Consider the following 25,053-nt stretch of genomic DNA (forward strand, 5'->3'; position numbering starts at 1 on the left):
GACTTTGCTGCGAGCAGCTTGGAGGACCTGCAGGTTGCACTCACTGGGACAGGCTTTGTATGCTGCTTGAGCTCTCCTCTTTTCCTCAATGACTGGTGTCAACTCCTCAGAGTGGGCTTCAAACCAGTCTGCTGTCTTGTTGGTCTTCTTGCCGAATATGGACAAGGCGGTGTTGTAAATGGCATTCTTGAAATGTTCCCATCTGTTGGATGCATCTGCATCGGCCGGGCCTGGAAGAGATTCCTCAAGTGCTCGTACAAATTCTTCCACTATTCCCTGATCCCGCGTCTTGCTGGTGTCAATGCGAGGTTTTCCTTCCTTTTTCGTGTGATACAGTCACTCAGTTTGCAGTATCACTCTGCTGCACACCAGGGAGTGGTCAGTGTCACAGGCAGCACCCTGATAACTGCATGTAATCTTGATGCTGGGAAGGCTGGAGCGTCTGGTGAGAATCAGGTCGAGCTGGTGCCAGTGCTTTGAACGTGGGTGTCTCCAAGAGACTCTGTGTTGAAGAATGTGTTGCTGACACAGAGACCGTGATGACAGCAAAGCTCTAGCAGGTGTTGGCCATTTTCGTTCATCCTCCCAGTGCCAAACTGGCCTAAGCAAGTGGGCCACGAACTGTGATTCAGCACCAACGGAAATCACCGAGGATGAACAATGGCTCTTTTTTGGAGATTTTCTTGATAGTGATGGCCAGGTCATCATAGAATTTGTCTTTAGCTTCTGCTGAAGACGACAGAGTCGGTGCATATGCACTGATGAGAGTGACAAGTCCTGCTGATGAGTGGAGCTGTAGGGACAAAATTCTTTCACTTCCTGCAGAAGGCGGGATGATGGATTTCAGCAGGGTATTTCTGACCGCAAAGCCAACGCGATATTCCCTGGTCTCATTTGGTGGTTTTCCCTGCCAGAAAAATGAGAAATTTCTGTCCTTGACAGATTTCTCTCTCCAGTTTCAGGAAACTGGCAACCTCATCTCTTGAAGAGCAATGATGTCCATCTGCAGTCTGCTCAGCTCCATGTCGATGACAGCTGTTTTGCGTGCGTTGTCTATTTCTTGCAGGTTGTCAGAGAAGCCAGGTGTCATTGTCCTAACGTTCCAGGTGCCCAGCTTTAGGGCAGGAGTTTTCTGTTGCATGGTGCAGAGTTGTCAATCCGCTTGTCGGTTTTCACCCTAAACCCCATGCACCCCGTGAGGTTAACGGACCCTGGTGAAGCAGCACCTTACTGGCTGGGGACTACCCAGCTTAGGGCGGGCGGTAGCTGCCCAATGAGATGCAATGATCTCTCCCACGGTTGGAAGCAGCCCCTGGCGTCATGCTCTACACCAAATGAGCAAAGACTTAATAACCGGCAAACTACTGCTTCCCGTGTTGTGCCGTGTTGTGCTGACACCGTATGGCGAAGTTGGAGCGTCCTCTCCAGTGCGCGAAGCCTAGGTAGAGTGTGTATGGAGGATAGACAGTTACCCATGCAGCAAATCCCCCCTCTCCATTCCTCGCTGGAATGGTCCAATGGAATGGCAAAAGCCAATACGGTTGGTTCCAGTGGCGTCGCAGGAGTTGCCAGAGTGTGACTGTGTTCAGCCGTGAACTGCCTCAGGGACTTCGGCTCCTGATTTTGCCTCGAGGTTGACTCCTGAAGACTTTTCCACAACTGGATATAGCCACAAGGCAGTGGAGGTTTGAGGTCAGAGTTTCCTTCTCTTAGATGAGCTGCCTTCCCAAGCTGATGAGCCTCATCTACCCGGTGGCTGTTTAGTTGCCTCTTACGACAAGTACAGCCAAACTGGGGTTGTGGAGGGAGAGGACTGCAGAGGGAGGAGCAAATTACCAGTAATTCCTTGGTAACATTGCTTCAACTAGTGTTGTTGTATTACAGTGCTCTTCAACTTAGGTTGATTGATAGCTATTACAGTCAATGACAGCAGTGCATTCTGGCCAATCCGCTCCAGTGTCCTACTTTATCTCCAATAGTGTCTGCTGTGGTGCTGTTTCAGACAACACCCAGCTTTGGAGGAATGGACCACCTGCACTGTTGGTGGTATCACTGAAAAGGAAAATCAAACCAGAAATACATCTTGAACATTGATTGTGAGCCCAATCCTATGCATGTCTACTCAGAAGTAAGTCTCATCAGAGTCAGTGGGGCTGACTCCCAGGAAAGTGTGGATAGGATTGGGCTGTGAGTTTTGGAAGTGATTTGGGAAATTATATCAGACACCGCTCCATCTAAGTGATATAAAATGTCAATTTAGGGTGCAATCCTAACCCCTTATGTCAGTGCTTTCCAGCACTGACATAAGGGCAATGCAGCTCTGAGGTAAGGGAACAAACATTCCCTTACTTTGAGGAGGGCTCCGTGAGTGACACCCAATTGCAGGATGCATCACACGTCCCATTGGCACTGCGATGCCAGTGCTGGAAAGCACTGACGTAAGGGGTTAGGATTCCGCCCTTAATCTGTCCACAGCATGCGAGTGTCATTCCGCATTCTAATTGGCCTCAGTTTCTGACAGGCTGTGGTGGTGGGTCAGAAGCCTAGGTTTTGGAGGGCTAGTAATGTGATTTCTACCCAGACACATAGATGGGGAAGCCTTAGATCTTGAGGTGTTAGAAGGTTGTCAGGAACTCCCATCTACAAACTAGTTAAACTGAGGTAGAGGATTTACAGTGCAATTCTGTGTATGTCTACTCAGAAGTCAGTTCTGGAAAATGCAGATAGCATTGCAGCCTTAATCTGCCTTCGGGCTAAATGCAATAATTTCACTTCTGAACATTACCAAAACTTAGTGTGTTTGTGAGAAAGTATGTTTTTTTTAAAGTTGTACAGTACTTCAGGCACAAATATCAAGTTTCCTGACCCTTTATAAAGAACACAGAGGCGAATCCTGTGCATGTCTACTCAGAACCAAGTCCTATTATAGTCAATGGGGCTTACTCCCAGGAAAGTGTGGACAGGATTGCAGCCTCACATCAATCCTACGCTTTTCTACTCAGAACCAAGTCCCATTATAGTGAATGGGGTTTACTCCCAGGAAAGCTCGGACAGGACTGCAGCCTCACACCAATCCTATGCATGTCTACTCAGAACCAAGTCCCATTATAGTGAATGGGGTTTACTCCCAGGAAAGTGCGGACAAGACTGCAGCCTCACACCAATCCTATGCGTGTCTACGCAGAACCAAGTCCCGTTACGGTGAATGGGGCTTCCTCCCAGGAAAGCGTGGGCAGGACTGCAGTCTCAGTGCGAAGGCTGTGAGGACAAAGGCGCTGCCACTCCAGTCGCTGGCCTTGTTTGCGGGCGTCTTCCGAGCCGCGTGGTCGGGAGCGCCGCAGCCCCTGCCTCTGGTGTCATGGCGGGCGCGGGGCCTGCGCGCGGCTCCGGGCCTCTGGCGCGTCATGGCGCCCTTTCTCGTGAGGTAAACACACTGTGCCGGATGGGGCAAGGCGGTGCGACCGGCAATGGGAGGGGCGGAGGACGAGGAAGAGGAAGGAGAGGAGGGGCCGCTGGGCTCGGCTGGGTTCGTGCGCCGGGGCTAGAATGGAGCGGGGCCAGTAGCGGAGGACGAAGCGGCCGCCTCCGGGACCGGGACGAGGAGGCGAAGCGGCGGCCCAGAGGCGGTTAAAGCGGTTGCCGAGTAAGTTCCCCCGCCCGCCAGGGGGCGACTCCCGCCGTCCCCGCCCAGGGGGCTCCTGTCGGCCAGGTGCTGGCAGCCCCAGTGGCAGGGAAGCCAAGGAGCGGGGGCTCTTCAGGGCCTCTCGCCCCCCCCCACCCCTGAATTGCAGCTCCGGGTCTGGGTGAAGCTGTTTTGGGGAGGCTCCCCCCCCAAGCAGGATGGAGAAGCTGTTGGAAAGCTCCAGGTGAGTCACCTGGAGCCATCAGGTTAGCTCCAGGTGAGTCACCTGGAGCCATCAGGTTAGCTCCAGGTGACAACCAGGGGTGTGAGTTGGGTGGGGAGGCAGGTGAGGCAGAGCCTCCCCAAGGGAGTCCTTTGAAAAGCGCCGCGTGGGAGGTGTGCAAGCAAGCACACCTCCCACGGTGGTGGCGCTTTTCAAAGGACTCCCTTGGGGAGGCTCTGCCTCACCTGCCTCCCCACCCACTGCACCTCCCAGGAGATAGGTGCTGATTCCTGCAGGCTTCAGGTCCACCCTGTCTGGTTGGCAACCCTACTCTGAAGAAAGGTGTGTGATGCACCTGCCTCAGGGTCTTTACACAGTTGCCTAAAAGCCCTGCTTTGGCTGAAATGGTTCTGTAATGCAAAGCTGGCGTTGGGTACAGTATGCTTATGTCCTCTTGTCCTCCTTTTGTTCACTGTTTATGTTTGCATGTGACACTAGCAAGATTCTAAGGTGTGTTTTTTTAAAAGGTGGCTCCCTCTAAAGGCATTTTCCCAGCTGAGGTTTAATAACTCACAGCCCAATCCTATCCATACTTTCCTGGGAGTAAGCCACATTGATTCTAATGGGACTTACTTCTGAGTAGATATGCATAGGATTGGGCTGTCAGTCTGAGAATATAAAGTCTAGCTACATAACACTATGCACTAGAATTAATAAAAGTTTTTTACTCGTGTAGTAATGTTCATGCCTACGATTCAGGTAGATTGCCTCTTATCCAGATATCTGAAATCCAAACTATGCGTTCCGAAATCCAGACATTTTTGTCCAAGACTTTTGTTTTTAAACTTTTTGTAGTGTGAACACTAAAATGTCTTGTTCTCATTCCCACCTGTCTGTGTATCTGAACAGACATTGTTGAAAAATGTCCAAGAGGCTAGCAGACACCCGTATGGGTAACAGTGAAAGGAGCAAGAGGAAGCTTTTCTCTTTTTATTTATGCAATTATTCCAAATCCAGACATATCTGAAATCAAGACACCTTCCCATCCCAAGCAGTCCAGACAAGGGATACTCAACCTATAAATACTAGGAAAGAATGGCACAGCTACTTTTCAGTGTTGTGTTAGAAGGTTAGTTATCAGTAATTAAGATTTTCCCATGATCTGTAACAGTAAGTAATACAAATGATGATAATGAATTAAAACTCAAATTAAAATAAAACTTTTAAGGTTTTGAAAACTTATGAATGATGGACTTGTTATGAGTAGTGGTTACAGAGCTTTTTGTGAGATCTTTTCAGGCATCTTGCGTTCTTTGAAGTTTCATTGCTTGTACATTGCTTGCAAAGTCAACTGCTTTTCCTTGAAAGGAATTGTTTGACAGTTGTCCTCATGGTGGATTCAGGGTGAAAATGGGGCAGCAAATATGGACATTTACTAGCTGTTCAGCCACTGAACTGTTTTTCATGTGAATGTTACAACAATTAAGTATCCTTTATCCCTTCACAGTGGATTCCCTTCCACTTTGGACAGGATTACTTTCCTAGAGAAGAACTATAGATATCCTTGTGTAACTTCACAGAATACATTTCTTTGTGAGGAATGTATTCCTGTTCATAAAACATATCTGAACAATAAAGGAGTACAGCACAATGAGTCCCTGTGAAAATAGTTGTTGCTGTTTACCTTTGTTCGTTTGAGAAAATGAGATGGAATTCTCTCTCCCCTGTCTGTGTTAAGCAAACGCTCATTTGTGAAAGATATTATTGGTAGGTTGCAGTTCTAAACTAGCCTCCCTCTCACATTGCTACATCTCAGTCCCTGTGGATCACACCTTTGTCAGGGTATAGGAATACCAGAGTATAGGAATGCATTCTTAACTCATTATTTCATTTTGATTGCTTGCTTCTGCTAAGCATCAAAGGAGACCTAGCAACAAGCTCTCATCAAGAAGGAAGTAGGGCACAAGTAGCAGTAATGTGTCTTGGCCAGGGTTTGTCCCTACCTAGAGGGAATCACTGTTGAATTCACATATGCAACTAAGGGTGCAATCCTAATCCCTTATGTCAGTACATTCCAGCACCGGCATAGCGGTGCCAGTGGGACATGTGCTGCATCCTGCAGCTGGGTGTCACTCACGGAGGCCTCATCAAAGTAAGGGAATGTTTGTTCCCTTACTTCAGAGCTGCACTGCCCTTATGTCAGTGCTGGAAAGCACAGTGCTGGAAAGCACTGACATAAGGGGTTAGGATTGCGCACTAAGTTGATATACTAGTTTAATGTGAGACAGGAGTCACCCATATATATGTGGGTGTATATGGTGCACACATCAATTTAAGTGGTTATTTTTTTGAGAGAACATGCAGATGAAGATGTATTCTGAGTCTTGCAATTTGTGTGCAGCTCTTAAACTCTGCTGTTGTTTCTTAATCTCTGCTGTTACTTTCATTTCCACTCCATCCCTTGTCAATTTGAATCCATGCTCCAAAGATATTGTCTGGTGTGATGTTTGGGCTTTTTTTCTGTAATCCTGTCAAATGGTATGGTGGTAGATAAACTCTAATGCAACAGACATAATCTGATCTACAGGAATTAAAACCAATGCCACTCCCCTTCTCCAACTTTAACATCTCTGTTAACACAAGCATAAATGCAATCAGCAAGGTCTATAATTTTAAGTTCAAAGTGCCACTACTTTGTGTGTGGTTGCTTCACTCCCTTCTTACTTGCTGCACTAGTCTTTGGAGTGCTGCTTATGTTTTCTGGGTCACTGTAGAATGAGGTTGTGGCTGATGACTCTGTACATATGCACACCCTTCAAAGGAGCTCTTAAAAGCAGCAGCCTTTCTGGAGAATCTGTTCTGCTGCAGTTTGAATATATTTGCATGCGGTACTTTGAACAATCAAAATATTTGTCTTCCAAACATTATTCTGTTTGGGTGGCATCCCTGCATCGCTAATCCCATACTCTATATTTTTATAGAGGATCCAGAAAGCATGATGATATACTTCTGTGTTGCCTGTGCATATTGGCATACAGTACTTAGAATATGTAATACTTACTCATAAACATTAGGCTAGGTTGAGGGTAGTGGCTTGCCCAAGACCCCACACAATATGCTTCTTGAAAGACTATTTGAACCTGAGCCTTCCCATGTCCAAACTTCTCTGCTCTCTCCATGCATACTTTTCCCATTTTTGAAAATGTATTTCTTCTCCTCATCCCACAAGGAAAGAATAAACAACTGTTATAATGGGAGATGCTGCCAAACCTTACTTTGTGAGACGTAATAAGGACCGTGTGGTTTTAAATGAAGATGATTTCCAGAGGGGTGCTTTACGTCATGATTACCAAGTATTGGATGATTATGGAAATGGACACAGCAACAGGATGGATGTAGGACTTGAGAAGAGAAGAGGAGCACTGGGTCACTATGGAACAAGTCCCAGGAAGGGAATACATGGTATTTCGAGTAGTCCAAAATCTTCTAAAAACTTTATTCAAAATCAAGGGATGAGGATAAATGATGCATCCAAAGACCACATTAAGAAGTGGGAATCTGACAACCATTGTACTAATTCAGACAACTGGAGAGAATACAAAGCTACAGCCCGGATTCCTGTGATTATCAGGACACGGAAAGATTCTTTTCATGGATATGAGATTCTAGGAAACAGAAGTGTAAGAAGACAGCTTCAGAAAGACTTGAGTGAAGATGTACTCGACAGGAAAGGAAATTCTGGTAATGTACACACTGTTTTTAGTGAAACTGTATGTGTGTCTTTGAATGCTGCTTTCAAAGTTTGTATCTTCTAATCTTAAAAATATTAAGCATACCATGCTACTACATTTCTCACTGTATTTATTATTAGATTGTGGCACTTAATGTAAATTAAATTACAACTGCCATAGAAAAGTTGGATCGATCAATTATATCCCCAGCTTATCGCCTGTTGTTGGTGGGACAAAAGAGCAACTTCCCCTGTAGTTGCAGCAGTGCCCTGTTTGAGCTGCGTGAGTCAGAACTATACTGCTAACCTGCACGTAGCTCTGTGAAACCCTCTAACCAGAGCTGTAAAAGAATTTCAAATTTGTAGGCATGGGTCTTAAGATTTTATGAATTGCATTAGTAAGGGCCTTCATAGCCCTGCACAAAATTCTAAATACCAACATCAAACATCTAGGAAGTTCTCAGGCATTCGATGTGCTCCTCTGTAAGCCCCAAATAAAACAGATGTATGAAAGAGCATGAATGTAGGTGCTTTTGTGCTCCTGTTCATTTCAATATGGCTTGTGCTTGTTGAACCTCCTGGTGAATTGTGCCATGGGCAAACACATCTGAAAGTGTTCCAGCCTGGTCTGCAACCCTCCCTTCTGGCCAGCTCAAACATATGCTGATGCGAGAGGTATGTGGCTGCTCCCCCAGCCCTTAGAAGCTCTTCTGAGAATGAGAAACTTGCTGTTAGGTAGAAGCTTGGACTCTCAGAATTCTTTAGGAGCTACTTGATTTTTTCTTCATGATTGTAGTTTAAATTAGTACAGCATAGTAATGACATGCCTAGTACTAGTGTTTGGAAATACACACATTAAGAGAGAAAACTTGAAGATGACATTAAGTTTCTTAAGATGATTCAATATTTAAAGTAGCCTGTTGCAGATGTTTAGGACAGTACTAAAAGAAAAAAAAGGGGCTACATCATATAAACAAGGCCATAAATATATATTTTGACCATTTTGTGACCATACTGGCCTGTAAATTGACTTCATTTTAGGTGTCCTGTTATCACTCCCGTGCAATGGGATAACTGAGTAAATGTACAGAAGATTGTGCTGCACATTTATAATTTGGTGCCTCATTTTGTGCATTCCCTTTCCTGATTGGACTGCAATGCCAGAGTTTTTGAACCATAGCTGTATCTTCCATCTGAAGCTTCATCACTCTGGGTTTTGCAGAGCTGTGGAAATGCGCTGAGCTAGTAAGTTCTGTGACCGGTTGCAATGCACTTAAAGCAGCTTTGTTCTGATAATTGTTAAAAAGACATGAAGAAATATAGGAGGCCAAGGAGATCAAGAAGGATGAGAAAAGAAGAGGCTGATCAAGATGATGATATGGATGGACCAGTTATAGATGAGTCTTTACTGACAGCAAAAGAATTGCTCGGATTACAGCAGGCTGAAGAACGACTTAAGCGAGACTACATTTACCGGCTGAGGAAGGTAGTTATTTGGTACACATTTCTCTCTTTTTGGTTGTTTATTGGATGTATGAATTTCAGACTGGATAACATGTTTTAGGAATGTTGCTTTTCTTAGTATTTTAACATGCTCAGTGAAGGAGAAGATAAAGACGATAAAAACTTTAATATAATTAACATACTAACGTAATGAAATTGAACATGCTTGACCGTGGCTTGCAATCCTAGTTTGTTGGGTTTGAATGCAACTGCAAATTATGACTTTCTGCATAGTGGAAGTTCAGATAGTGTACAAGTTCTACATTTGTATCTGCTTAGTCTCATAACACCAAACTTTGTTCTGGCATTGAGTCTGAATATAGCCATGCAGTAGTGCAGGCATATTTTAGTGTGTGTATGACAGGCACACATAGTAAAGATTAGACCAGTGTTTCTCAAACTGGTGGGTCGCGACCCACCAGTTTGTGTAACACTTCCCCCTTCCCTTTAAGGGGAAGGGGGAGGCAGCGACATTTCCCAGGATTGCGTTACTAAGGGGGGTGCTTTTACTTGCTGTGTGTTGGGCAAGCAGCAGGAAGTGCAGGGAGCCCCATGCAGCTCTCCACAGGGCTCCCCAAGGCTGGGAACCTTTAGAAATAGCAAGTGCAAGCCACCTTCAGTTTGTGAACGCAGCCAGTTTGCGCTTGCTGTTACTGAAGATTCCAAGCCTCTGGGAGCCCCGTGGAGGGCTGCATGGGGCTCCCCACACTTCCTGCTACTTGCTCTAACACAGTAAGTAAAAGTGCCCCCCTTAGTGATGCGACCCTGGGGATCATGTCACTGCCCTTGCCCTGCAAAGACTTACTTTGCCCTGCAAAGCTCCCCAAAAGTTTGAGAACTGGATTAGGCTATCAAGTTAACTGGAAATAAGAGTTCTGATCAACCTGAATGATGATGCAAGACTGTCTCAGTTTTTGGTGCTATTTAAGTTTTTTAATATTCCCTAGTTTTAACTTTGAATACTTTTCTTTATTTAACCATAAATCTTCATGTTATCCTAGCGACCTCGAAGCTACCCAGCTGCCAAATACACTTGCAAATTATGTGATGCTCTGATTGAATCGGTGACCTTTGCTCATAAGCATATAAAAGAGAAAAGACACAAGAAAAACATAAAGGTGAGTTAAGAGTCAAACCTATACCAGAATTGAAGTATTTTTCTACTCCCCCCCCAAAAAAAGCTCACTAGATCAGTATTGATTAAACATAGTTAGAACAATTATTGCAAATGTGACTCTGCTTTTCATCTTTCCTTGCAAGTCTTGCTTCCTTTTAGATACTTCTCTATCCACTGATAATGTCACCAACCACCTCTTTGATCTGATGTAATGTTTATTTTTCCCATTTTTATACCACCCTTACTTCAAGAAGCTCAGGGTGGTGTACACAGTTCTTTTGTTCCTTTTCGTTCTCACTACACTTGTGAAGTAGACCTTTTGTAACTTTCCTGAGAACATCTGAATTATCTTTTTTCAACTCAGTAGAATGAAGGAAGAGGTGTTGTTGACTGTAAGTAATCTGTGCCAGCGTACATTTTTGTAGCTTATTAAAATGACTCTGAAAAAACTTTTATATTTCAAATTATCTCTAAAGGAAAAGCAAGAAGAACAATTGTTGACAGCCCTGCCTCCACCAACACCTTTGCAGATCCAAGCTATTGGTGTTGCCATTGAGAAAGTGGTCCAAGAGTTTGGTTTAAACAATGAAGACTTGGAGCAAAGGCTTGGAATAAAAAGTGCGATGGAGAATGTATTGCATCAAAAATTGCCGGGTAATAATTTGTCATTAAGTTTGATTGACGAAAGTATTTTTAAAAATTAAGTTTGTCTACAGGCTTGTATGTTAATAACTTTTAACGAGAGATAAACCAGTGTATATTTTCACTGTACCTTAGTTACCTGATCAAAAATAAGGCCTTGAAGTTGTGAAACAGATTAAGTTCTAAGAAGGAGTTAACATAGCAGCTGGAAGTAAGATGGTGGCCACTGTGCCACCTGAATTCTACTCGCAAAATGCCACTTGCACATACCCCCATTTAAATGCTCCCGTTTGGGCACACAAGTCAGAGGGAGCAGGCAGGTGTTAGCTGCAGAATGTTTTTTCTTGTTCTCTCTCCACTAGAGAGAGGAAGGGGAAGAAGAAACAAAAGAAGGGGAGAGGGAAGCTAGAGAGGGAAGAGGAAGAAGAAACAAAACAAGCTCAAAATCACTTCTTCACTCCAACCAAGTGAACAGGCAATGGAGATTTGGAGCCCACCCTTCTTCCCTTACTTACCAACAGCACAGCCCCACTTCTCTGCACTGCTTCTGTTAATTGGAAACAGAAGCAGCATAAAGCATGGAGGCTTTGCAAGCACCGAGTGAGTGGGGAGAAAGGGTTTTGAGCTGTGGCAGCTTATTTTTGTTGTTTTCTTCATCTTTCTTCCTGCAGCAGCGCCAAAAGTAAGAAGGAGGCTGTCACTGCTGTAAGTCTCTTCCAGTTTGCTTTCAGGAAACCGGAAGAGGAGTGGAGCCTCCAGTTGAGTGGCAAGGTGAAGAGGGCGGCAGGCAGGCTGGCTGAGGGTTTCTGCTTGCTAACCCCTCCAAGGGTGCTAGTCCACACAAGCATTTCAGGTCGCCTCATGCCAAGGGCGGTTGCAGAATAAGCAGAACATGAGGAACCCTAAATCATGAGTCATGTTTCTTAGGATGTTAACAGAACATAGTTTCTCAGCTGCTATACCACTGAGAGGTTTGGAAGTTGGAGCCTTTTGGGCTTCCTGGACAAGTTCTAGGCAAGACTCTGCTACTATGAGAACAAAGTATAGCTCTCTGTTCTGAATTCAAATCATTATTTTCCTTCACTTGTAGATTGTTCTTTAAGACTGTATGGCTCTTCATATAGCAGATTTGGTTTCAAAAATTCTGATGTAAACCTAGATATTCAGTTTCCAGCTAATGTAAGTATGATTTTTTTCAGTAGAAAATATTGAGTGATGTGGGTTCAAATAGCTTTATGGGGTACAGTGATATTTAGAAATAAGGTAGTTCATAGCATTAATAGTACAGAACTGTGAATACTGAGCCATGATGGCAGTTTTGAGAAGGTTATAAAGCTGAGCAATTTCCAAAAGGAAAAACACACTCCCTATTTTCATGCCAGTTGCAACATACAATAGTTCCAGAACCCTAAATAGCTGTTTATAGGAACTAAAATATTAATGAGATTCCTCCCTTTAATATGGCTTGTAGAAGAGCATCTTATACTCTTAAAAATTTGGTGCATCATTAGGCAGGTAGCTTATGTAACACTTTCAGTAAAAGCTAGAAAGGTAATATTTAACCTGATACTGTCATGAAGTGCTGTATTAATATTTAGAATTCTCTTCAACATATAATCTACTTAGTAAGTTAAGAAATATCAAAGATCTATAGCTTCTGTTCTACTATTCTTTACAGATGTCACAACCAGATGTACTTTTACTTGTACAAGAAAGCCTGAAGAACAGTGGTAAGACACATTCATAGTGGCAGCTTCTCTTCCAGATCATGTAGCCATGATGGGGCTCAATCCAGATTGGAACCAGCAAGAGCAAAGGCCCTTTTCCCTCTGCCACAGTCCAAAATCCTGATTTCCCACCCAGCACCACCACCAGAGAGTTAGGAAACAAAAAAATGAAGTATGCAAGAGATTGTGACATGCCTAACATAATAGTTGTCTCTGTTGAGAGTAGCTGGTGAACCACAAGTAATGTCTAATGATTGTACACAGTGTTGCAGGGGGTAGCAGTTGCACTGGGCATCATGCTTTAGGGGGCAACAAGCTGAGCTTGACACTAGTGACCAAAATTTTGAAAATCTTGGTATGTATGAATATTACCATCATGTTATATATCATTGGAAAGGTAATTTAATGCAGAATGCAATGAAACAAACGGCACTGGAATATCTGTTTTCTATCAAAAGTTATGGCCAATTAACCCAAAAATGAAAACACAACTGACTTGTGGAACAAAAACTGGATTTGCTTAACTCCAAACTGACTTATGAGACTGTTTGTTCTGAGTGCCAATGAGAAGTTGTTATGATACAGCATGGAACCGATAACTTTTTATTTATTTAGTTAATTATAATTGGATTTTGTCATGCAGGGGAGGGGCTACAAAATCTTTGACCCCAGGTTGCAGAAGATGCCTCAACTATGCTACTAACTGGGGGGAAACAGCAGAGCAAGTGGGTGATGAGCTGCTGGGGGGAGGAGGTGGGTTCATCCCAATTTTCATTTTTTAAAAAGCCTGGGTGTGATGTCACTTCCGGTTGTGACATCATTTCCAGGGCAACATTTTGAGCTTGGCACCGGGATACACGATCATTAGCTACGCCACTGATTGTGCAGAATGGACACTTTCACCATAACAACTGGAAGAAGGGAAGATTAATATTGTGGTGGCAGGGAGTAAGAGTTGGTAGTTTTGAGCTTGACCATGTGACTGGGATGGCTGGTTTATAATCCTGTCAAGTCATGGTGTGTGGAGTCTAGGGTAATAGCAAGTTCATTACATAGCTCCTCAGTTCTCCTCGTAGGCAATATTCTTTATCTGTTAACTATTAGATCCAGTTGTGCAGATGGCTACACCATCAGCACAAGGCTGTTAGCAGCGGGAGAGGCAAAAGCACTGCAGTATTTTTTTATTTATTTGATTTTTATCCTGCTTTTCTCCCAAAGGGCACCCAATTCCTTGAGTATAAACAACTACAACCCATCTCTGCATGTTGAGGTTTCATTGAGGTGAATGTCAGGATATGAGAATGGCTAGAAGAACCAGGGTGATCTGATTGTTGAATGGAAAAAATGATCTTTCACACCATCTTGGAGTGACTGTACCGCTTAGTGAATTACAACCTGCTACTGCAGGAAGAAGGCATATGTAGCATGTGCAAAATCACACTCTTAAGCCTCCGTATTAATCTGGAATTATTTTGTGTGGGTGTCATACTCGACCTCACAAATGTAGATTAACCATTTTTGCCCAGTCCACAGGTGTACACATTTCGTCCCTGTTGCGTATATACAACATTGGGCAGAAATGATTAAATTCCCACTGTACCTGTGCACATGCATTGGGACAGTGGGGGTAAATCCGTTCTGGATGGAAGCATAGAGGCAGCTGCTCTGAAGATTATCTAATCTGTAGTGCAACATGACCTGGGTGCCTAAAAATCTTTACTTAAAAGGTTTTTGCCGTTTCCAAACAGAACATGCAAAAATGGGTCTTACCTTACTGCTATGTGGCCTCAGTGGCTAACCCTCTTAATTTTAAGGGTATGAACTATTGTTCAGGCTGTGGTGAATCACTTACATGTGTTTGTATGGATGGGCAGAAGCAGTTTTTGCATAATTCACTTTTGGACAGTTTCCTATCGTCTTTTATTCTTACAGTCTAAAAGTGGTTCAGGCAACCATCTGAAGCTCCCATCTAAGCAAGCAGATGCTCATGACAGCTGTAGTCTGTATATATCAAAAATGTATCATGAGGAAAACCAACATATGATATTTGGATGGCCAGTCTTTAGTGTAATGACTGTCACGTGAAAGTTAAATCTGTGAGAATGCACCTTTAAAAACAAGCAAAAGAGTATCTTGTGTTGAAAGCAGTTGCAAATTAGTTTTCTTTAGCAGCATGATTAATGTGATTTTCTTTTTCCCCCTAGAATCTTTTATTGATGTTGATGCAGATTTCCATGCTAGAGTGCCTGTTGTGGTGTGCAAAGAAAAACAAAGGTCCTAGAAACTTGTGTGTTCTTAAGCATTTAGCAATATAAATTACACATGCCCACAACTGTGAAAAGAATTGTCTGTGCCAAATGACTCAAAATATGTTTACAAGTAGAGTAGTAATAAAAGCATGTCATTTGTAGTCTAGACTTAAGAGGGCATAGATCTCCCTTCTCTTTCCATTCCACACCTTTGCCTTTTAAATGGCATGTTTAAGAAGGAAACATGCTTTGTTTCTTTCCATGAAGTCCTGACATGTAATTTTATCCCAACCTTTAAGTGGAATTAGGCAGCACTGCTTTCAGTGGAATGTACATTGTAAAAATGTTTAAGCTTGAAAACATTAAACTCTCACTGAGGAAATACATTAAGAATCTGCAAGAACAGCCTCATTATTCTATTCATTACTCATTGTTATTAACAATGAACAATAATGGCAAAAAATGTACTATAGCAAATCAATTTAACAAACAAAGTTTATTTGCTCCTCTGATTTAAAAACAGCCTTGCTGACCTTTGTGATGTTAAGATAGTCATTGACAATTCAAAAATCAGTCTCTCTCAAAGTGCTTAGAAAGGTTTCACTCTGACCCCTCCCTTCACCAATGCAAAGTATCTTTCTTTCACATGCTGGGGGGGGGGGAAGGGAGGGGCCCCCACTGGAGAGAGATGGCTGATGGATTGTCAGCCAGCTGCCCTCTCTCTCTTTCATTAAGGAGGCTATTGTTAAAGGACTGTTCAGTTTTTAAACTGATTTTAAAGGGGTGCATGTTTCCCCTTCTCCAGGGATCAGCACATTTTTTCTCCTTTGCAGGGGCTATTCGGGTTGAGTCAAATCCATGTATAAAAAAATCTGTGTATAAATAGGCTGGACCTGTATTAAGTCAAAGATGGAAGTAGTCTGTCTTTTATATTTTCTAACCCTTTATTTGGCATCACCTACTTTTAGCTACTAGTTTGTCTTGTTTTCATTCTTTTAAACAATTTATAGTTAATAAAGGGCATGTGAAGTGGTTGGGACTTGCTGCAAGAAAGACGTTTTAGAACATATTTAACAAGTGAGATAAATAAGGTACTAAAATGAAAGCAAGTGTTAATTTAAAGAAGAATAAAAATTTTCTTCTGAAAGGATAGTTGTGTTGTCCTTAAGTGTTGGAAGCTTAAAGCTAGCATTATAAGCAACTGTGGTCCACCATGAAATATAACACATGCCATAGCTAATAAGTACTGTGATAATACGGATGTGCATAATTTTTAACACAGTCGTTAACAATTAAACTCTTTCAGGCTGCAATCCTGTATATGCTTATCTGGAAGTAAGTCCCACTGAACTTAACTGGACTTACATCTGACTAGATGTGGCTAGGATTGTGCTGTTCAGCTACTTAATGGGAAGCCAGTCTACTGGCCTCTTTTAGTACAGAACATAACTAATGATTAATAATACGTTACAAATAAGTTTGCATTCAAGAATAAGATACGAATAACTTAACATTGGTTAATTCTCTAATATAGCAACTCCTGTTTTACAACATACAGTATATGCAACAGTAGATTCCAGAATATACTTTTCATTACATTTTAATCCAACTATTTGATTCCATTTTAAATAGAAAATATCACTCAGCAACCCTCCAAGTAGTGATATCCTTTACACTAACCACTATTCAGAGAAGGGAAAAATGATGAGCCAACAAAAGTCAAGCTATACTATCAAATAAGTTTTCAGAATGTGTTGTGTTCAAAATGAACCTTATGGAAGATGGGCGGCTACTGCTGAAAGCAGCCTCTCCTCTTCTGACCCTTGGTAATGTATACTAAAAGAACATGTGATATGATACAGTTTGTATCATATCACATGTGCTTCTCCATGCTTGTCGCCCTCTAGTGGTCCAGAACTCTGAAGTGTTCTGATCTATTACTGGGGAGTTGCTGTTTGCAGTGGTAGTTATGTAGTTCCACTTTCAGTCTTTTTTTCCTGAGTAGTGGGAGGAAATCCTAACTTCGGTGTCTTTATAATTTTAGTGGCCTTGTCTGCAGAGTTAGTGCAGGAAATGAAAATGCCTGTCTGACAACAAATCACTTGGCTACACTAGGAAAACTTGAACCTCATCTTGTGTCCCTAGTTATTGCCTTCAGACACTGGGCTAAGGTAAGTAAGATATAGTAGCAAAACACGAGAATTGCATGTTTTTTGTCTGCATAACAAAATGTTTAACCAAAGACTTTCTGTCATAATCCTGGTAAAATCCCAATGAAAATGCTGGTGCAGACACCATGCTGCCCTATTAGGTCTATAAGTGAAAGAGAGGAGAGAATTCATTCATGAAAGGGAGAAAGGATGAGTATATGAGTCCCCAAATAATGGTAATGTGAATGACTTCCTCCTTGTGGTTAAGAGTATGTATGACTTCCTTTCTGTGGTTGGGATGTTCAACTCCATTACAACTTATGATGTTATAACTATCCTGCCTCCTCATGCATAAAGACATGGGACATAGAACATTGGCTGTGTTACACTTGCCTTGTGTAGAGTGGTGTTTTAATTATAGGAGCATCTTGTGTTTTGAGTCATTATTGCTAAAGTGGCAGTAGAGAATGAGGCTGTCAGATTCCTCAGTAATGCTTCAAATTTGCTTGTGAAAGACCTAGTAGTTTTCTCACTGTTAATTTCAAAATGTCAGGCAAAGGAATGTTTTAATGCATTTTTCCAATCTGTTTGTAGCTATGTTGTGCAGATCGTCCTGAAGAAGGAGGCTTACCACCTTACGTGTTTGCTTTAATGGTTATTTTCTTTCTGCAACAGAGGAAAGAACCCTTCCTGCCAGTTTATTTTGGATCATGGGTATGTTTGTATGTAAAATACTGGTGAAATGTTTGGAATTGATTATTTTAGTAACTACGGAATAAGGAGTTTACCTTCTCACCGGGAAACTAGGACAATCTCGGGCATTACTGATTTTCCTACATATATCATCAGAAACTATTACACCCTTTTCCAAAGTGCAAAATCTTTCTAACACAACCATTATACACCTGTGATTTTTAACCGCTTTTATCTCATGGCACACTGACAGGGTATTAAAATTGTCAAGGCACACTATCAGTTTTTGGATAATTGACAAGGTACACCATGCTGCTGGTGGGGGGCTCACATTCCCCAATGGTCCTACTGATAAATGACCTTCCCCCAAACTCCCATGGCACATCTGCAGACCATTTGTAGCAAACCAGTGTGCCATGGTACATTGGTTGAAAATGGCTGCTCTACACTATTGGGAAAGGAGGCTTTCATCTGATATTTCCTTACAAGACTCCAAGTATATTTGTATAGAAATGTTTTGAAAGCAGTGTTGAACTAGAATGAGAAAAATCTACATAACAATGGAAAATACATTGGCTTACCACAAGTGGTTCCCAAACATACTGTGATCACAGCACACTTCTTTCACAGCAGTCTCTTCTTCCTGGCTCTTCTGGGTCTTGTAAGTTCAAAATGGTGATGATCAGGAGATCTAGGAAGATGGGCATTGCCATCTTGGGAGATCTTGCGCAATCTAAGATGGCAGCATCCAGGAGAGCTGTAAAGATGAGGCATGCAGCTGTGGCACATAGTTTGGGAACCATGGGCTTAGGGCTATGTTGAATTCACATCATCCAGCCCGGTTGTAATGAATAGTTCATGCTGAATGTATGAATTATAAGATATAAGAAAGATAAGAAAATTATGGGTTTGTCTGCCTAACCTCTACTCCAGGTAGACAAGGGTTAAACATGGAACACAGAATCGTTTTGAGGAATAATTGGTATGTCTTCTGTAATGGAAATCTTTCCTTGCCACTCTTGTAGAAATATTATGGGTGATTCAAAAGATTAAAACATGGAGTTTAAAAAAATAGTCCTTAACCAAAGGCTTCTAAGGACTCAATCCTATCCAACTTTGTAGCTCTGATGCAGCTGCAATGCAGCCCCGAGATAAGAGAACACACATTCCCTTACCTTGAGGAGGTCTTTACCTTCTCTTGACTGTCACCTCACTGCTGGATGCAGCACATACCCTATTGACATAGCTGCATCATTGCTAGAATGTTGGACAGCATTGGGCTAATGCTGTCCAACACTGCTGTGAGCAATGCTGTTCACCCAATGCTAATGCTGTTAGCACTGGGCTAACACAAGAGAGTTTAGCAGTCTTGGGAAGTATGAAGCAGAGGAGCTATACTGTTAATTGATTTAAGCTGCAGTTAAGTAGAGTATAGGAATAAATGGACAGTTATCCCAATGAAAGAATCAGCAGTGAAGTCCTACAAGCACCTGTATTGACACTGGTGCTATTTTACTAAGGCACGATCCAAAGTACGCCCTAGGCTGGTGCAAATACATTGCACCAGCCTCTGGGTGTCACAAAAGTCCTATAAGGCACTTTTGCGCCACCACAGAGGAGGTAGGCTGGTGCACTGACATGCACTGGCCTACAGGGGCTGAATCCAGCCCCACTGTGCCATCGGGCAGGTGTGTGCCAGCCTACCTTGACCAGCACGGGGGATCTAGGGAGGGCAGGGGGAGGGTGGAGTGGGAGCATTATGGGGCAAGGGGAGGGCAGGTGACGGTTGGGCCCATGGATGAACTAGGCCCAGGAGGGGGTGGAGTCGGGATCTGGCACTTAGGTTGGATCCTAACTCTCCTCCCAGGTGGCCTGATCTGGTGCTGGGCTACTCAGATCTGCACCACCTATTTAGATGGCACAGATCTGAGTAGCCCCATTTGAGCTGCTGCCATGTTACGTGGGGAATGGAGAATTGATTACCGTTGTCCCAGGTTGCGCCACAGACAGCCCCAACCCTGCTTTGGCTACAGCTCAGGCTAGCCGGCCGGCCTGTTCCAGCACAATATAGGATTGGCCTGCCCTTCATATATAAACAAGAGTCACTGCTTAACAGTGAAGTTTGCAGATGATGTTAAAGTATTCAGGATGGTGAAATCTCAGCTTAAACTGTTTCAGAAGGCAGTGGTTAGGTTATTGATAGAAGTTTCTATCATGACTGTATGTCACCAGTTATTAAATGTCTACACTGGGTACTGATCTGTTTCCATGTACATTTCAAAGTACAGTGCACCCCTTAGCAACGTTCTGACCAACACCGGATCGAATATGCAACAACCACTGCTGGTCATGTGGTCATTGTGAGGCGCATGCCCCAAATCTCCGAAGGCGAGGGGAGCTGAGCTGTAGGGCCTTAAAGGTTTTGCCTGAGATATCAAAAGAATAGCTTTCTCTCATGTAAACTGCCCATCTAAGATCTTCAGATAAGGCCATGTATTGTGTCTTTATACTTTAAGTGGGTGACTACTAGACAGAAGACCTCATCTGTGGTGGCAATCTGGTTGTGGTATTCCTTGACCAGGCAAATTTGTTTGGCACTGGCATTGCTAACTTTTAGATGACTCATAAAATCCATCTATCTCCCTTGCTTTTATAGAAATGATTTTATTTGTTAGAAGATAGGAATAAATCGTTAATCATTCGAATAAAATGATTAACAATTTTATTCTTATTGATTTTTAACTGCTTTGTTTTATTATATTTATAGCTACTATTACAAGAAACGTTTGGGCATAAATTTACTAAATAACCTGAAAAACTCTAAAATAATTTATTTAAACCAGGTGAATAGCAGATGAGTGCAGAGTGAGAGAATGAAATTAAAAAAATCTCTCTCATACTCTGAAAACGTGATCAAAATTTGCATATTTTCTCTTCTGTCGTTTGAAGCTAATTAGTTCCTACATGAAAATAAAGTGTGTATTTCTGGCCATCATCTGCTTAATGATGTCTCTTCTGGCCCTCAGCAGGCACCATGAATACTATTCAGCCCAATGTATGAAATAAATTTGACACCTCTGTGATAGAGGTTTTTAAGTGTGAATAACATAGAGAGTGGATAGATATGTCTCCCTTTCTTATAGTATTAGAACTATACCCAACTAATCCAACTTTCCAGCACCGGTGCAACCGCAATGCAGCCCTGAGGTAAGGGAACAAATGTTCCCATACCTTGAGGAGGCCTCCAAGACTGCCTCCCCACCACAGGATGCAGTGCACGTCCCATTGGCACAACTGCACCGGCACTGGAAAATTTGATAGGATTGGGCCCTAAATGTATTAGCAGGTTCTATCTCTTTCTTGTCCTCCTTGCGACTTTCAAGAAATGTCTGGTGAGCCACTCTTGGAAATGGAATTGTGGGCTAAGTGGACATAGGAGCATAGGTAGCTGCCTTACATTCAGTTAGTCCACTGGTCTGTTTAACTCAGTATTGCCACCACTGACTGGCGCCTGCTTTCCAGGGTTTCAGACAGGAATTTTTTCTTGTCCTATTTGGAGATGCCAGGGATTGAACCTGGAACTTTCTGCACTTTAAGCATATGCCCTGCCACTGAGCTGTGACTTCCCTAAAAGGGAGGATTCTGACAATCCTAGGCACTTGGGTCCATTGAATTCAGTGGAACCTAATCCCAACTAAGTGTGTCTAGGATGGCAGCCTTCGCCTAACAAATCAGATGTATTTTGTTATGATAACTTTTAGTGACTATCCACTAGCATAACTTTTCCATCCTTTAATTTAGGGAGGAAAATCAATATTATTAATTCTAATGATAGTGTTCATTCTCCACCCCTGTTATTAGATTGGAGGATTTTCATTGAACAAATTAGTGAACTTCAATCTCAAGGAAGTTGAAAATGACATTGTAGTCTGGGAGCACAATCCTGCTGATGATGATCCCAGTACTTCAAAGGAAGCATCTCCTAAGAGTGGCAAGGTATGAATAAATGTTAAGGAATATTATACGAGACATTAAAGAATGTACGGTTGTCAAGCTCTTTATGAAGTAGCAGGTAATAAATTGAAACATATATACTCTAACAATCATAGAACATTTTTGTCAATGGCAATTGAGTATTAGCAAGACACAAAAAGAGATTTGAGGTTAGAGCATTTTCATTGACTTCAGTGGGACAACCAGTACTAAAATACAACAGTTCTGTGGACATTTGTTCAGGGTTAAACAACTAAATGATCAGGTAATGCAACTCCTAGCAGTAAGAAATTGTTTACTGTTCCCAAACAGCAGTAACTTGGTCTATTTGTCATGTAAAGTAAAAGCTTAAATTATTGTATTTTTAAATATTTTGTATAACATTTTAAGAGCTTGCAGCTCTTTAGAATTTGGGTTACTGAAGTATAGATTTCATTCTCTACAAAGGTAATGATTCAGCCTTTGCTTTAATTTCCTTTAGGTTCCTTTAGTGTTTGATTCAGATCATCAGTGTCCAATCCCAGTTGGACAGCTCTGGGTTGAACTGCTTCGTTTCTACGCCCTGGAGTTTAACTTGGCTGACTTAGTCATCAGTATACGTCTCAAGGAAAAAGTGTCTCGTGAATCTAAGGACTGGCCTAAAAAGCGGATTGCTGTGGAAGGTATCTGAAATCGGTTCAGTTAACAGAGAATTCAGTTATATTGGAGAAGTTTTATATGTTTTGATTCAAAGCTTCAGTTCTTGATTGTGTGTTGGGCATCCACAAGCAGGCTTAAACAGGCGTGAGCTTCTCACTTTTACATATGCAGTTGTTACACAAGGAAATATTGCTGAACTGCTGCTTCCTAATCAGTGCACCCTAATAGGTCTTGTGGACTGCTCTCTCAACTTTCATTCCCATTTGCTTAAGGTCAGAAAATAAAGGCTGTATTTTACACAAACTGTTTGCTTTCCTGTGGGTCTGAGCAAGTAACATCAGTATGCTTTTGTTTTGCCTTTGACATAACTCTTAAGTGCTGGGCTGCCCCGTATGAGCTTTCGGTTTGTGCACTGAATAACAGTGCCACATTTAAGGGGGTTCCTGGAAGGAGGAGGATGTCTTCAAGGGGCTGTAGGAGGGGGACCAGAGTGAGCAAGGCAGGGAAAATTTGTTTCTGTAGTTGGCTGTGCAGCCAGGCTGAGAACAGGGATGGGGACAGAGGAGCAGGTGGCTCTATCCCTTCTTTTCTGTTGCTGGCTCGCAGGGTGGGTGAGCAAGCAAGCCAGGACTCTTGGTGGATGTCATTGGGCTGGCTCCATTATTTAATATGTAGTCCAGGGAATGACCCCTGCACACATCAAGCCCCAAGTGTGCACGTCCTGGGCAGGCACAAAGTGAGTGGCAGAGAGGGCAGCACAAAGGGGCCGTATGGGCTAGGGGCAGCCCTCTTGTGTGGTTACAACTAAACACAGAGTTAATTTCAAAAGCAGCCAGAATAAAACTACTTAATAAATAAACATACACCCGAAGCAATAACAAACAAAATAACAGCCAGATTAAAAAAAAAAACTAGGGCAGTTATAGTCAACAAGCATTTCCATAAAATAAAATACTTACCTAACCAAAAGATATTTTGATCTGCTGCAGAAAGGCACCCAATGAGGTGGTAACCCAGACTTCCATGGTAGTGTCCCATAGTCTTGGCATCACTGAATAAGGTCCTTCCCCCAATAACTGCAGCATGCAGGAAGGTTCATACAGTGATTTCATATTACAGGATGGCATCTACAAGTGAGTAATGGGAACTTTACAGGCGAGTGTTATACATTTACTGTATATACTCGTATACACAGTATACATAGTTACTGTATATACTCTTATATAAGTCAAAAAACTTTTGCCTAAAAATTGACCCTGAAAACATGGGTTGACTTATACACAGGTCAATACAGTGAATGAAGCTTCTGACAGCAGCTGCCTGGTGAGGTGGGAACAGAACTGCGCTGAGAAGCAGGACACAAGGGCTGAGGTGGGGAAAAGGAGTAATTTTACTTACTTGTAATTATTCAGAGGCAGCAACAAAAAAGCAGTAGCCATTTTAACTTCTTTTCCAACTAGGAAGAGAAGTGAAGGTGCTTATGAGAATTGTAGTTCTGTATGACGGTTGCTGCTATGGAAGTGCAGCACAGTACACTGCACAAAGCCTACAACTCCCATAAGCACCTTCTCCCTTCCTGCTTGGAAAAGAAGGTAAAATGGCTCCTTTTTTATTTTTGGCTTTTTGCTGCTGCCTGAGAACAATTCCTGTTAAGTCATCTTCAAAGAATTTCACACACCCCTAAGTTTTACCCCCAACTTATCCAATAGTCATAGAAAATTCCATGATTTGGGGCTCAAAAGCTGCCCTTGGCTTATCTGTGAGGTCAACTTATAGGCAAATATCTGTGATACTTTGTGAATCTCGAACTAAAATACCATCAGTAGATACCCTGACCAAGCGTTTGTGGGTATGAGACATAAGGTTCGTGGGCAGAATGTGGCCCCCAGAAGGAATTTATCTGGCTCCTTTTATAATTGGGCTCTCCCAGCCTGATAACACAGGCCTGCAAAATTGAGGGTCAGAAAAGTTTCTCCCAAACTTTATGGTGGTTTGTTATGAATTTGGGGTGCCGATTCCAAAAATGGCATCCTATCATGTCTAGTTTTGGAGATATAGTATAGCCTCATTAGTGAATGGTTCAAGCAGCTTCCTCATGAAGCCATGGTGTAGGCTTCCTCATGAGGAAGCTACTTCAATCATTCACTAAAGAGGCTATGCCGTGTCTCCAAAACTAGATGTGATAGGGCAAAACAGATGCCATTTTTGGAATCGGCACCCATGAATTGGTGTAAATTCATACCCATGAATATACCCATGAATATACCCATGAATTGGTGTAACGTTTAAGGAAGCAAAATGTGTATTGGCCTGTGTAATTGGGTTCTCTCATATCTTGAAAATATGAACAAGATTTGCACGTTTTCCATGATTTACAGCTAATGAGTTTCTTTGTGAGAACAAAGTGCTTATTTCTGGCCATCATCTGCTTCATGATGCCATTTCCAGCCCTCAGCAGGCGCCATGAATGCTAACCTTGGCCTTTGTATGAAACGAGTTTGACATCCCTGTGCTTCTTACGGCTGTGCTTACTGTTTAATGTCTGACCTGGACATTACATACAGCATTGGATTCCAGTACCCTTTTGTAAACTAGAAAATGGACTTGTAGAGAGGCAGTCAGATTAGAGGTGTATGGGGAATTGAATACTACACTATTTTTTCCTACCTGCCATTTTTCCATTCCTCTGATGTCTCATGTGGCTATCCCCCCAGTGGAGAAGCTAACGTAAGGGAAAGAGCAGTTCAGAAAAGTGTTAGGTGCTC

At 42.5% G+C, this 25,053-nt stretch overlaps 1 protein-coding gene across 1 annotated transcript in view; it reads left to right on the forward strand.

Moving 5' to 3' along the window:
* Nucleotides 1-3,475: 3,475 nt before the first annotated feature.
* Nucleotides 3,476-25,053, forward strand: part of TUT7 (terminal uridylyl transferase 7) — a 40,773-nt gene continuing 19,195 nt past the window's right edge. The window contains exons 1-12 of the mRNA XM_066615712.1: nt 3,476-3,643; nt 7,075-7,586; nt 8,883-9,061; nt 10,080-10,196; nt 10,672-10,849; nt 11,928-12,016; nt 12,516-12,567; nt 14,769-14,838; nt 16,858-16,984; nt 17,558-17,677; nt 21,518-21,652; nt 22,131-22,311. Of these exons, the coding sequence (XP_066471809.1) occupies nt 7,097-7,586; nt 8,883-9,061; nt 10,080-10,196; nt 10,672-10,849; nt 11,928-12,016; nt 12,516-12,567; nt 14,769-14,838; nt 16,858-16,984; nt 17,558-17,677; nt 21,518-21,652; nt 22,131-22,311 (1,738 nt within the window). The 5' untranslated portion in view covers nt 3,476-3,643; nt 7,075-7,096. The remainder of the gene's footprint in view (nt 3,644-7,074; nt 7,587-8,882; nt 9,062-10,079; nt 10,197-10,671; nt 10,850-11,927; nt 12,017-12,515; nt 12,568-14,768; nt 14,839-16,857; nt 16,985-17,557; nt 17,678-21,517; nt 21,653-22,130; nt 22,312-25,053) is intronic.

The sequence above is a fragment of the Tiliqua scincoides genome, chromosome 2 (assembly GCF_035046505.1).
Source record: "Tiliqua scincoides isolate rTilSci1 chromosome 2, rTilSci1.hap2, whole genome shotgun sequence".
NCBI lineage: Eukaryota > Metazoa > Chordata > Lepidosauria > Squamata > Scincidae > Tiliqua > Tiliqua scincoides.